Genomic DNA, 13,544 nt, shown 5'->3' with positions numbered 1-13,544 from the left:
TCAATTTTCCCCCTAAGGTAAGTCTTTCCGCTCCCGGGATTGGAATGACTCCTTACCCTCTGCCTTAAAACCCACATCCTTTCGTCTTTCCCTCTCCTTCCCTCTTCCCTCTTTCCTGATGAAGCAACCGCGGGTTGCGAAAGCTTGATATTTGCGTGTGTGTGTGTTTTTTTTATTGTGTCTATCTACCAACACTTTCTTGTTTGGTAAGTCATAGCACCTTTTTTTTAGTATATTTTTTCCATGTGGAATGTTTCTTTCTATTATATATAACGTTTATTTTAACTTAACATGTCCCCTGCAGATGTCTTCACTTATCCCAATGGGTAGGACTACCCTCCATTGTGCACGTGTGCCCTTGTTGTACACCCCTGCTTTAGTTCAATTAATGAAAGTACTACAGATTGGTTTCACTCAGATGAATGAATGGGTAGCTCAGTGAGCGAAAACTCTAAAGAGTGGTTTCAATTTAATGAATGGATACAATGTTCAACCAACAGAAAAAAACACAGATTGGTTTCATTTTAAAAGAAAAAATGAATAATTCAAAACTACAGTGGCGTGAATCAATTGTTTTCCCTCAGGTACTCACACAGACTGCATACATTCAAAAGAAATGAATTAATAGCCTAACTGACTGAATTGATTGTTTTCATTTGATTGCTCCTATAGACTGGTTTCCTTCAAAAGAATGAGTGACTAATTCAGCCAGCACATAAAACTACAACCATATGAATCTGTTGTTCTCCAGCAGTTGACTTGAATCAATTGTTTTCACTCAGTTGTTCCCATCGCTGTAAAATTGTGCTACAACTTTGTCAAGGAAAACCTAAAAAACCTAACTTACATTATGCTTGTAGTAGATGTCAATATTTGCATTTCATGGTACAATTAGTTGTTGTGGTCCCTGAAGAATGTTGCAGCTGGTGGGCATTGACTTTATTCAGATTTTCACTGCAGACAATTAGTTGAATTATAAGCATGACTGTAAGCATTTGCATGCTTGGTGACACTTTGATTGACAGTAACATCACGCTCTCTCTCTCTCTTCCCAAAAGGGTGGTGATAACGCAGAAGAGGCAGTAAAAGTAAGAATCAAGTATTAGTTGGTTACATTGTATGAATTTATTTATAAATGGTTCGCTAATGAACATGTAATGCCTATTTTATGTGAATTTCAGATATAAATCTTTTGTTGATGTAAGTGACAGCACACTACTTTTGTGGATGACTGGCTGTTAGACAAATATTTTTAAATATTTTCTTATGTAATGGAGTCAGCTAACCTCTTTGAAAGAACCCCAAGCATTGCATTCAGAAACACCACCAGCATGTGCAGTGTGCTACTGATGACCAGAATTTGAGAAATTGTGACTAATTCAGTTTTTGTAGAAAATGTTGTTATATTAATAGCAGTTTGATATTCCCTGTTATTATTTGTAATTAAATAATGAAGTATAATAATAATAATCATTATTATAGTAGAAAATCAGGATGAAATGTAACAATGTTATGAAAAGGACAGTTGCTACTCACCATACAGCGTAGATGCTGAGTCGCAGATAAGCACAACAGAAATACTGTTGGAAAGTGTGCTGCTGGCCAACAAGACTTTTGATGAAAATAGACAACATGCACACGAACACACACTGACACAAACGCAACTCACACACACGTAACCACAGTCTCTGGCAGTTGAAGCTAGATGGCAAGCAACAGCACTTGATGGTAGAGGCCGCTGGGTGGTGGTGGTAAGGAGGTGGCTGAGGGGGTGGGGGGGGGGGGGAGGACACCAAAGACTGAGGATGCATTGGTGGTCCACCAATGCAGCCTCAGTCCTCCGTCTTTTTTATTTCTCTCTTTGTCAGCTAACCCCCTCCCTCCCATCCTCCGTCAACCTCCCGACTGCACCTAGCTGCCCTAGCGTCTCTTCACTACATCCCTAAATGCTCCCACAAGCACTACTTTACCGTCCCGTCCTATGCCCCTACCGTGCTATCTCTCCCCCTCCCCCTCCCCACCTCAACCTCCTCCTTACCCCCACCACCCAATTGGGTCTACCATCATGTGCTGCTGCTCGCAGTCTGGCTTCACCTGCCAGAGACTATGGTCATGTGTGTGTGTGAGTTGCGTTTGCGTCAGTGTGTGCTTCAGTGTCTATTTTCAACGAAAGCGTCAGTGGCTGATACCCCTTTTTCCAACAGTCTTATTGTTGTTCCTATCTGTGACTCAGCATCTCTGCTATATGGTTGAGTAGCAACTGTCCTTTTCATAATATTATATTATTATAGTAGTTATATTGTCTGAGTGGCGTAAAATATTGTTGACGCTGCTCTTACGTACTCTAATCCTTTACAGCGAAACATTGTTATTTGTGAGAGAAATCGTTGTTTCCTTTTAAATAATGTCTTTACTGCCAGAGTATGTTGTAGTAGTAGTTGACTACTTTTGATCACTAAACCTTGAGTGCTTCTGGTAATTTTTACAGGCAGTCACAGGTAGCACAGGCACTTCGTGCGTTCTGAGGATGTTGAGAAGCGAAGAGCTGTGGCACTCTGATGCTGGTCCCCCTCCACTGGCTCAGCTTGCTCTCTCCCAGTCGCTAGCAAACTTTGACCTTGTGCACTTACACCGGCAGCTAGCAACAGCACTGCAGATGATGATGGCATTCAGTATGAGGCTGCCACGACCAATTGCAACACTTTTTGACACAATGGTAAGTGCTCGTGCGCTCTCTCTCTCTCTCTCTCTCTCTCTCTCTCTCTCTCTCTCTCTCTCTCTCTCTCTCTCTCTCTCTCTTTGATTAGGAGAGATGTGCAGGTTGTTTTCTCTTAATTCAAAGTTAGTATTTTGTGGTTGTTTCTTTTTCTTCACATACAACTAAGTGAACTTTATTGCTCAACCTTGTACCCCGAACTATGCTTTAGCTTAGTAGGTGTGAATTATTGGCCACTCCAAAAAAGATTTTACTGCCAGTGCCATCAGAATGAGAGGACAAGGCTCACCCAGATATTAAATTTCTGATTTTTAATTTTGTGTTTTATTTATTAAGCACAGTTACATGAAAAACTTTAATGGCAACAGGCACAGTGATGTATGAGCTATTTTTTGACATAATCACCAACAAAAATGAGACCTTGTCACATTGTGGAATCAAATTTTCTATTGCTGTGTCATAGAAGTCTGCCCTTTGGAAGGGGCCACTTGACACATACTTTTCTGAACATCAGGCACTTATTGATAGTTCATCCAACAAGGATTGCGTTATCTGTGGAAAATCATGGCTGAGATCCATAAATGTGGAGTGATGGTTTTCCATTACGTGCGGTTTCACCCAGCTCCACAAGGTCATCATTGATGAGGGACATGTGCCCACAGCCCTCTTCAGTATGGATACTTGGATGACCTTCGAAAAATTCCCTTCACCATCAGTGCACCACCTGTTTGCTTGTGACCTTTGATCCCCACAACTTACGCAGCTGACAATGAATTTAGATTGCTGCTTTGTTTTGTGTCTTGGTTAGTTAGATAGTTTGTTTGTTAATGTTCCATAGATCAGTTGAACAGTTCTTTTATCGGAATGATGTAGAATGAGTTAGTTTCAGGAAACGTATACATTGTTAATGTTCACTGTAATGAACCCTTTTTTTAGTCCTATGCATGCAACTCACTTAAAAAGAAGTTTTTTTTTTCTTTATATGTATCCAGGCCAGCAGTTTCTGAGTAGAAATTTGTCAGTGGAGTAGAAGGAGTTATCCAGGAGAAATCATTTTAAGATATTTTAAAACTTGCTTTACTTCCTGTCGGACATTTTATGGTGTTGGGTAATTGATCAAAAATTTTTGTTGCTTCACATTGAACTGCTTTCTAAGCCACTGTTAGCTTTCTTTAATAATTGATAGTAAAGGTCATTTTTCCCTGTAGTGCTGTAAGTATGAACATCAGTATTCTTTTGAAATTGTGATACATTACATACGATGAATTTCAGTAGTGAATATATATATTGTGAGAGTGCAGTTAGAATGCCTAGTTCCTCGAAGAGGTACCTACGTGGCCTCCATAGGTAGACACCATGTATCTTTCTTACTACTCTTTTGTGTGCAGTCAGAACTTTCTTTCTAAGTGATGACTTACCCCAGAAAATTATTCTGTAAGACTATACTGAGGGGAAATATGCAAAATACAGTAAACTCTTGGTTATCTGCAGGAAGATTATCAGTTTTGCAGATTATTGATGTCCTATTTCTCCTTTCTTTTCTTCTTCTTCTTCTTCTTCTTCTTCTTCTTCTTTTATCACAAAAATTTTTCTTTAATCTAGGAGTGGTTGCAGTGAATGATGATCTCATGTTACAACACGAGGGTAGTAAACAAGTGCTGGATTCTGATTGTTGCAGGACATAGTCATTGGTTTCTGTTAGTGTCGAATAGTATCTGAAAAGCGAAAGCATGTTATGGTAATGAAATAGGAGAAACTGGAACTAATACACAAGTTTGATAAATCCAATATTGGTACACAAACTCCGGAATTGATGTTCAGTGTGGGTGAAACTAAAAGAAGACTATCCAGACAGGTCTCAGAAGGCCCAATACTACCAATCTACCTCATCCTCAGTCAGCAACATAACTGGATGTGTATATGGAGGGGCATGTTGTCAGCACAACCCTCTCTTGACCATTATCCATTTTCATGACTGGAACCACTGCTACGCAGTCAAGTAGCTTCTCAATTGGCCTCACAAGGACCAAGAGCACCCTGCTTGGTAACAGCACTTGGCGAGCTCAGACGGTCACCCGTTCAAGTGCTAACCAAACCCGACAGTGTTTAACTTCAGTGATCTAACAGGAATCGTGTTACCACTGCAACGAGAATGTGGGTGAAACTGTGATCCATGATATTTGGAAAACCAATGACAAAATAATTCAGTGCACTAGCAGTTTAACAGGGAAGGCTGTGAAAATGTCAACTTATGCAGAACTGAATAAAGCTGTGTTCTAATGGTTTCAGCAGAAAAGAGTAGAGGGCACACAAGTATCTGGCCCAGTATGTATCAGATGAGCCCAGTTTTACTTCAAAACCTTGGGATTTTAAGGAGATTTTAATGTATTGTCTTGCTGGTTAACAAGGTTAAAACAGCATAATGGTATCTGGAGATTGCTATCCAAGGAGGAAAGTTAGTAGGGATAATATGGTTGAATTTTATAGTGATTTCCAGGAATTTATTGCATGGGAAAATTTAGAGCTGAAGCAAGTAAACTGTGCAGACAAAACTGGGTTGTTTCAGAAGTGTCTGCCAACAAGGACTTCAGCTTTAAAGACAGAGCATAGTGCACCTGGTTATAAATCAAACAAGGAAAGAATAACTGTGTTGTGTTTCGCTGATGGTACAGGACCACTTAAAGTCACGCTTGGTGTGATAGGTAAAGTTAAAATCAGTGCTGTTTCAAAGGAAAAGAATTGCATAATTTCCCCGCCCATTATTTTCACCAGAAATGGGCCTAGATGGATCACACAATATTTCAAACATGGTTCCATAATTGCTTTGTGCCACAGGTGCAAGAACATTTAATGTTCAAGAGTCCATCTAGAAGAGCTGTATTGTTACTGGACAGTGCACCATCGCATCTGGATGAAAATTTTCTGTTAACTGATGATGGGATGATAATTGCAAAATATTCACTTCCTAATGTTATAGCCTTAATCCAGCCAATGAATCAGGGCGTCATTGTTGCCATAAAGAAAATTTGTAGAGGAATCTGCTATAAAAACTTATTGTGAGGGTAGAAATCGTCAAACGTTTTAGAAACAGTTAATTGTGCTAGACGCAATTTATAAAGTGTTGAAATATAGCCAAGTCTTGGAAAAACGTCAATCCTAAGAAATTGATGAAATCAGTAATTCTGATGATGGAGAAGACTGCTCATTAGCACCGTTAGCTGCTGTTTCAAAAAGTACAACAGGATCTGAAACTGTTGATATAAAAAATTTTCTGAATGGTCTGACATCAGCTGTACAGAACTGGATCGTGAGATGTTGAGTAATAGTACTATTGTTCAGCAAATACAAGGGATACCTAAGGAGATGAACGACAGTGACAAAGATGACAACATTTCTCTAATTCCAGAAACAGTAACCATCAGCATGTAAGTGGGCTGAAGTGTTATTGGCCTACCTGGTACATTAAGAAGATGTTGCCCATTCTGACAAGTTGGTGATGCATAAAGCTCGTAGTGTGATATGTAAAAGACAAGTTAGCTCTCTGAGACAGAAATCAGTTCAAGACTATTTTGTTTCAAACTAGTGTAATGTAAGGTGAAACTGGATTTCTGTTTTTGAACAACCTCAATGCAGGACTATGTACTTTAATTGTGGATTATCCATGGAATTTGATTATGCGCAGTATTCAAGTCCCCAATTATCATGGACAGTTGAGAGTTTACTGTATGCCAGTGTTAATTCACATGTTTCCAAGGTTAGCAATTATATTAAGAGCAAATGTAGCTGAATGTAATTGTCTGAGAATCTCAGTAATGTGCTTCTTCCAGTTCACAAGTTTTCATCAATATGTTCAACCAGACATTTGGAGCTCTTCATGTGCTACATCTGTTGTTGGGTATGACTCTTATTTGTTGTACAAAATTAACTATAGTGTGCTTTTTTCTTTTAAAATTTAGGGAGAGTCCATTTTCTAATAACCACTTAAGTCTTTGGAAAATATCCTTACCATGTCTTCTGTCGCTTTCACTGTAATGTAATTTACTAAAGCACTAGTGTCATATGCAAAAAGTACCAATTCTGTTTGTTGGATGTTAACTGGAAGGTTATTCATCCAAAATTGAGTCCAAGGACCTTCTGTTACGATTTTCCCCCAGTCACTAAAATTTTCTGCCCCTCCAACATTGTTTGAATTATTCGGAACAACTTTTTGCGTTGTGTTCGTTACATATGATTTAAACCCGCTGTGTGTAAAACTATCAGTCCCATAAAACCTGAATTTTTCTAAGAGTGTAACATGATCTACGCAATCAAATACCTTAGAAAGATCACAAAAATATCAACTGGTGATAATTTATTATTTAACGTTATAGTATTGTTGAAAAAATGTTTATTTACATCTAAACCTACATATATACTTTGCAAACCATAGTGAGGTGCATGGTAGAGGGTACAGTTATTAAGGTACCAGTTGTTAGGGTTTCTTCCTGTTCCATTCACATATGGAGCACAGGAAGTATGATAATTTGGATGCCTCTATGTGTGCAGCAATTATTCTAATCTTATTCTCACGATACATAGGGGGTTGTAGTATGTTCCTAGAGTCATCGTTTAAATCCAGTTCTTGAAACTTTGTTAATAGACTTTCTCGGGATAGTTTATGTCTATCTTCAGGAGTCCTCCAGTTCAATTCCTTCAGTATCTCTGTGACACTGCAAACCTGTGATCATTAATGCCACCCTTCTCTATACACGTTCGGTATTCCTTGTTAGTCCTATCTGAAAGGGTACCACAACACACTTGAGCAATATTCTACATTGGGTAGCATTAGTGATTCATGATGCCACTTTGTCACTATTCTCCCAATAATTTGAAGTCTACCACTTACTTTTCCCACGACTGGACCTATGTGACCATTTCATTTCCTATCCGTACAAGTTTTACACCAGATATTTGTATGAGCTGGACAATACTCATTGATATTATAGTCACAAGATTTGACAGTTTTTCATTTTGTAAAGTGAAAAATTTTGTTGAAATCTTATCAAGATAAATAGCATTCACAGTTGAATAACCTTTCTAGAATCCAAACTACGAACTGTTTCTACTTCCATGTGAGACTACTCTTTTCAAATACTGTATTTTGGAAAAAAATGTCAGTAGGGAAAGGCCGTGTGACCCTTCTTATGATGAGGTTTACGGTGACAATTACATAATTTAATATTTTAAACTATTTGGAAAAATTCCCTGTGCCAGGATGCATTACATATATCCCACTAAGGACATTACTTATTAGTTTGGAATAACTTTTCAGAATTCTGTTTTAAATTCTGTCATCACCACATGAACTTATGTTTTTTAGAATTTTTTATAATTCTGTTAATTTCAGTTAAGGATGTTGGTGCTACATCTAGTTGCTTAAAGTTGTGTGGAAAGACATTTTAATACATTCTCTTGCCTCTTCAGCTGAATTGTGTAATCCTGTTTCTGCTGCTACATTAAGAAACTGATTGTTAAAATTACTTGCAACTTGTGAATTACCAGTCACACCATTGTCATTTAGTTTAATTGTAATGATTTCTTGTACACTGACTGGATATCCTGTCTCCCATTTGATAATGCCCCATATAGTTTTAACCTTATTGTTTGCATTATTTATTTCTGTCAGGATATTCATACTTATGGACAACTTAATGACTCTCCTTAAAATACCACAGTATTTTTTTTTTTCTTTCTTTTCGTGTAGTATTCAAGTAATGTTGGATCTTGACTTTGATCTTGATATGAATTTCCCTCTTACTTTTACATGAATTGTTATTCCCTATGTCATCCATGCCCTGTCTTCTGAATAACTTTTTTAGGAAAGCAGTTTTCAGATATTGACACAAAAACTTTCTAAGGAATAAATTGAGTTTGACATTATCACCTCTTTCACCCGAGACCACCTCTTTTAATGTACTCTTAAAACTCTTGTGTCCTGCTCCCATTAGTAAGCCATTATGGGGACCTTTCTTGGGACTGTAACATTCCATGTCGTTTATTTCCATTAATTGTGCATCATGATCAGACAGTCTATTAATTTCAGTACATATTAATTGTTTCAGTCTGAGCACTGTCTACAAAAAATTTCATCTATCAGTTTCTGCATGCAATTTGAAAAATTGGTAGCCTGCAAAGAAAAAGAAGAAGAAGATAAAGAGAGAGAGAAAGGACAAACAGAAATATAAATGTTGTAGGAAAGTTCTGGGAGAATGTAAATAATTTTGGATTACAGGAGACCACTCGCTGGAAAGCAGACCTGCTGATTCATTGATAGGCACATACAAACAGAAAGAAAGCTTGCTAGCTGTCAGAATAATCCTTTTTTTGAGCTATAATAAATTATACACCTACACATACACACGGCTGTGCTCCTACAGAGTCTCGGCAGGATGAACAGTGCCAGTGCTGTATTTTGCCAGGTGGGGCTGTGTCAAGTGGGGTATGTAGAGGGGAGGGGGGGGAGAGAGAGAGAGAGAGAGAGAGAGAGAGAGAGAGAGAGAGAGAGAGAGAGAGAGAGAGGTGGGAGGCAGAAAGAGAAATTGGGGGTTGGTGACTAGCACTCGGAGGGAGGAAGTCAGTATGCCGAATATGAGTGGAGAGAGATGGGTAGTAGGTACATGGGCTGGGTATGTGATATCAAAGCCAGTGGGGAGTTTCTCAACCTGAAGATGACATGAGGGTGCGAATTGGAAAGGGGTGATTGACAGAGGATAGGCCAGGATGATTACAGGAGTGAAGGGTATGTTGCAGGAATAACTCCTATCTCCGTAGTTATCCATCCTACCCAACACAAACCTCACCACAACCTACAAAACTTGCTGAAATGCAGCACTGGCACTGTTTATCCAGCTGACACCAAGTAGGGGCATGGGAATGGGCACAGGCATTTTTTTTTTTTTTTTTTTTAACTGTAGCTCAAAAAATATCAATGAAAGCTGGCAGGACTTCTTTCTTTTTGTGCATGTGTTTATATCTATGACACAATGTTTTTGCTTTTCAGGGAGAAGTAACCTATACTCCAAAATTATATTTAAAAGAAGGAAGCTCATTTTAATGCTATTTGCTGCACTAGGAATATGTTCATCAAAGTTAAAACTGATTGCGTGTACATATCCCGTAAACCAATTCATTCCTCATCATTTTGATACAAAAATCATTAAAATGATCTATGGAACAACTGCTTCTGCAAAAAGAAAAAGCTCTATGGGCGGACAAAATGTTCTCGGGCAAGGCGACGGGTAGCACTGAATCTCCCTGAAGCTCCCAGGCGTTCGCGTGACACTCCTAATGTGAGAAACCCATAAGATACTATGTAAGTGTTAGCCCAGGAACTTTTGGTACCCTGCCCCCCCCCCCCCCCCCCACCCTCCCCCTTCCACACACACACACAAACAACCGTGAGACCCACATTAGAAATTATCTTATTTCTTTTTTAGTGAAAATTTCTGTTTTTCCTTGTTCTGTGGCTTATGAAGTGACAATAATAAGAAATTATGTTGAGGAGGAGTGTCTGAAGTTTTTAATGTATAAAGTATTAAATTCTCATGCGATAGGTTATGTTGTAGATGAGTTTTTATCAATGATCGTGTAGTTGAATATTGAATAAAATATGTCTGTTTTATGCCATGACAGTTGCGCATTCATACCTGTCTAATTAGACCATAGAATGATAGAACTGAATGAAAATGGGTTATTTTATATCTCACAGATATATTTATATCTCATAAATATAATACATACAATGAAAATAATGGAAGGTGACAAGTTTCCAACAATTTAGTTTATTTTGTTATGGATGCACAAACTGGAAAGTCTTTGTAACACAGAGCCTGACAGTACATAGGTACATACATTTGAATTACTGTAGACACGTCTCACGTTCAGCAAATGAAAACTGTGCTTAATTGCAGAACGCCGGTTTTTTGGTCACCAGCATTTTGACAGCACAGTAAAATGGTTGTATTATCATCTATTAACTGTAAATTCTACAAGTGCTGAAACATTGCTGTCTTTGTCTCTCAGATGGGAAGGTGGAAATTCCAACATTGCACAGGATAGTAACAATTCTGTTGTTTGTATGTTTTTCAGAAGACTAAAGAAAAAACAGAAGAGTAAGTGTGAAACACATATATATGAAAGGAAGCACCAAACTTGCAAATTAACTGGTAAAACCACACATGAAAAATGCAGTAGATAAAAGTTACATTACAGAAAACATTATTCCTACTAGGTACTTTAGAAAATACACTTGTCCTGTCTTCAGTTTCCTTTGCCTCAAGTACAATGGAATTTAAGGTAATTCCTAATTCCTAGGCAATATCCACTCACTTTCAATTGGTATCATCCCTCACTGTACAGTTCTGCATCTGACGTTTATGCTCACTCGAATTGCTTGGTGCATGTAGTTCCACTAAGCCCATCGGATGTCAATACAGCTGCTTTGAACTGAGGGGATAATCATACTCAACTTCAATCACGCTCATTTGAGCATTGCATGCTCAAATTGCTGGCTGTCTACCGTAGGTACCCGAGTGCCGCTCAGTTGCCCATTGTAGGATCACAACGCTTGAACCTGAGGTGAAGGAGAGTGCGAAAGTGAAACGTGATTCGAAATAATATCTCCTGAGTGCAAAAGACAGTGGATGTAATAATGTTTGGGAGAGATTTTCATTAGTGACTGATGAGGATGTCAGCTACATGTGCTGTAGCAAGTGATCTGTTCTCCTGTGTTAGAGATCTGCCACTACACATCTGAAGGCACATGTCCACAGAGCATGACAAAGTGTATGTTCTGAAGCATTAGTAGTTTCAGTGAAAGCTTCAATAATTGAAAAGGTGCCTAGAAATGTATGCCTGAGACCTTCATCCATTTGCATTAACATTAGGTGTAGGATTTCTCGCTTTATATCAGGAGGTTGTAAGTGCCACTTCAGAACTGGGACATGTAGGTGTTTCCAACATTTTGCCTCATCTTATGATGGTAGTATGAAACACTGAAAGACAAGCCGATGAAATTCGAGTGAGTATGATGCCCAGCTTTATTCAGGGAATAGGTGTGAATGCATGAGGATGTACAGCAGAAATATGGACCAATACATATGGGGAAATGTGTTACCTATCTAGTACTGTGCACTTTGATTATCAAGATGAGGCACTGCTAAACATAGTATTGGTGTCAACTCACATTTCTGAAAAGAAAAAAAAATGGCAAATTTATTAAGAACTACATTCGAAGAAACTTTATTCAAATTTTTGGGAGTAAATCCCCAGCATTTTAATAAAATTTCATTTGCCACTGACCGAGGCACTAATATATGGAACCCACTGCAATCCTTTCAGCACTATGCATGCATTACACATTTTGAACACAGTCCTGAAACACTTGTTGGATTTGATAAATGGGTGTGGAGTGGTTTATCTCACAACTTATTCTGCTAAAGACAGTGTCCCTTTTGTGGAGAAAACTGGTGAAGTGAATTCAGTGCAGACAAACTTGAAGCAAGTTACAGAGTGTAAGTGGGACAGCTTGTTTAGAATGCTACTGTGTGTAGTAAGGCAGTACAACAAAATCCTGGAACTGCTTCCAGAGAGAAGCACCTCTGAAAAACGTACTGGTTACAATAAGAACACTGCAAAAGAACTCGTGACATTTGTAGAGCCATTCAAAGATGTGATGAGAATGCTGGAAGGTGACAAGTTTCCAACAATTCAGTTTGTTTTGTTATGGATGCACAAACTGAAAAGTCTTTGTAACACAGAGCCTGAAGATACATAGGTACATACATTTAAATTACTGTAGACACACCTCATGTTTAGCAAATGAAAACTGCACTTAATTGCAAAATGCAGGTTTTTTTTTGTTACGAGCATTTTGGCAGCACAGTAAAATTGTCATATCACCATCTATTAACTGTAGGTTTTACAAGTGCTGAAACATTGCTGTCTTTGTCTCACAGATGAGAAGGTGGAAATTCCTACACTGCACAGGATAGTAACAATTCTGTGGTCGTCCTTCCGATTACAGAAAATGATGTCTGTATCTGATAGAGATGAGACATTAACTACTGAGCGTCAAATGTGCGATGAAATATTTGTTTCTGATAAACTAGAATAAAATTATAATGTGGATGTAACATCTTACCCTGCTTTCTTGTATCTGTAGATATTTATTTATAACTGTTGAGAGACTGTCAGCTACACTCAGCAGCCGAGAAAATGAAGTATCTGTGTTCAGAGTGACTAGATTGTGGTCCATGTCACACTCAATCTCGTGACGAAGTTGACTTGTACGCAACCTGAATGGGTAGTCGTGGCGATGAAGATCATCTTGAAAGGTGAAATCATAACTGTAGTCTTTCCCATACCTCTCAAATTCAGAAAGAAGAATGTTTTGTGTTCCAGCCTCAAATTTAAATAGTGAAAGAAATTTCAGTGCAGTTCGGAAAATTATCTCAGACGGATGAAGCAAACTTACCTGAAACGAGTCGTTTCATTGTAATTTCATCAACAGGGAATAATTTGGAGGCTATTTTCCTATTGCTAGATTCCTAATTTGTTTGGCGATCAAGTCCACATACATACATTTGAATCAATAAAGCAGAAGGTGTTACATAAAACAGGAATTGAAATTTTCATTATGAGACCAACGAAAATTGGTAGTTACATAGTTTTCTTGTGAAACTTGAAATTGTTTCCAAATATTTGATATTGCATAAAGCACACTGTTTTCTCTGGTGGATCATAACAGATTCACTATTAGACATTACTACCTTGGAATATACATCTGCAG

General features: G+C 38.2%; 1 protein-coding gene across 1 annotated transcript in view; it reads left to right on the top strand.

Moving 5' to 3' along the window:
- LOC126278297 (rab3 GTPase-activating protein non-catalytic subunit) overlaps positions 1-13,544 on the top strand; it is a 192,866-nt gene that overhangs the window by 157,295 nt on the left and 22,027 nt on the right. Inside the window, exon 21 of the mRNA XM_049978308.1 lies at positions 2,489-2,716. Coding sequence (XP_049834265.1) covers positions 2,489-2,716 — 228 coding nt within the window. The remainder of the gene's footprint in view (positions 1-2,488; positions 2,717-13,544) is intronic.

This window comes from Schistocerca gregaria, chromosome 6, assembly GCF_023897955.1.
Source record: "Schistocerca gregaria isolate iqSchGreg1 chromosome 6, iqSchGreg1.2, whole genome shotgun sequence".
NCBI classification, from domain to species: Eukaryota; Metazoa; Arthropoda; class Insecta; order Orthoptera; family Acrididae; genus Schistocerca; species Schistocerca gregaria.
This window is presented reverse-complemented; position numbering and strand designations above follow the sequence as displayed.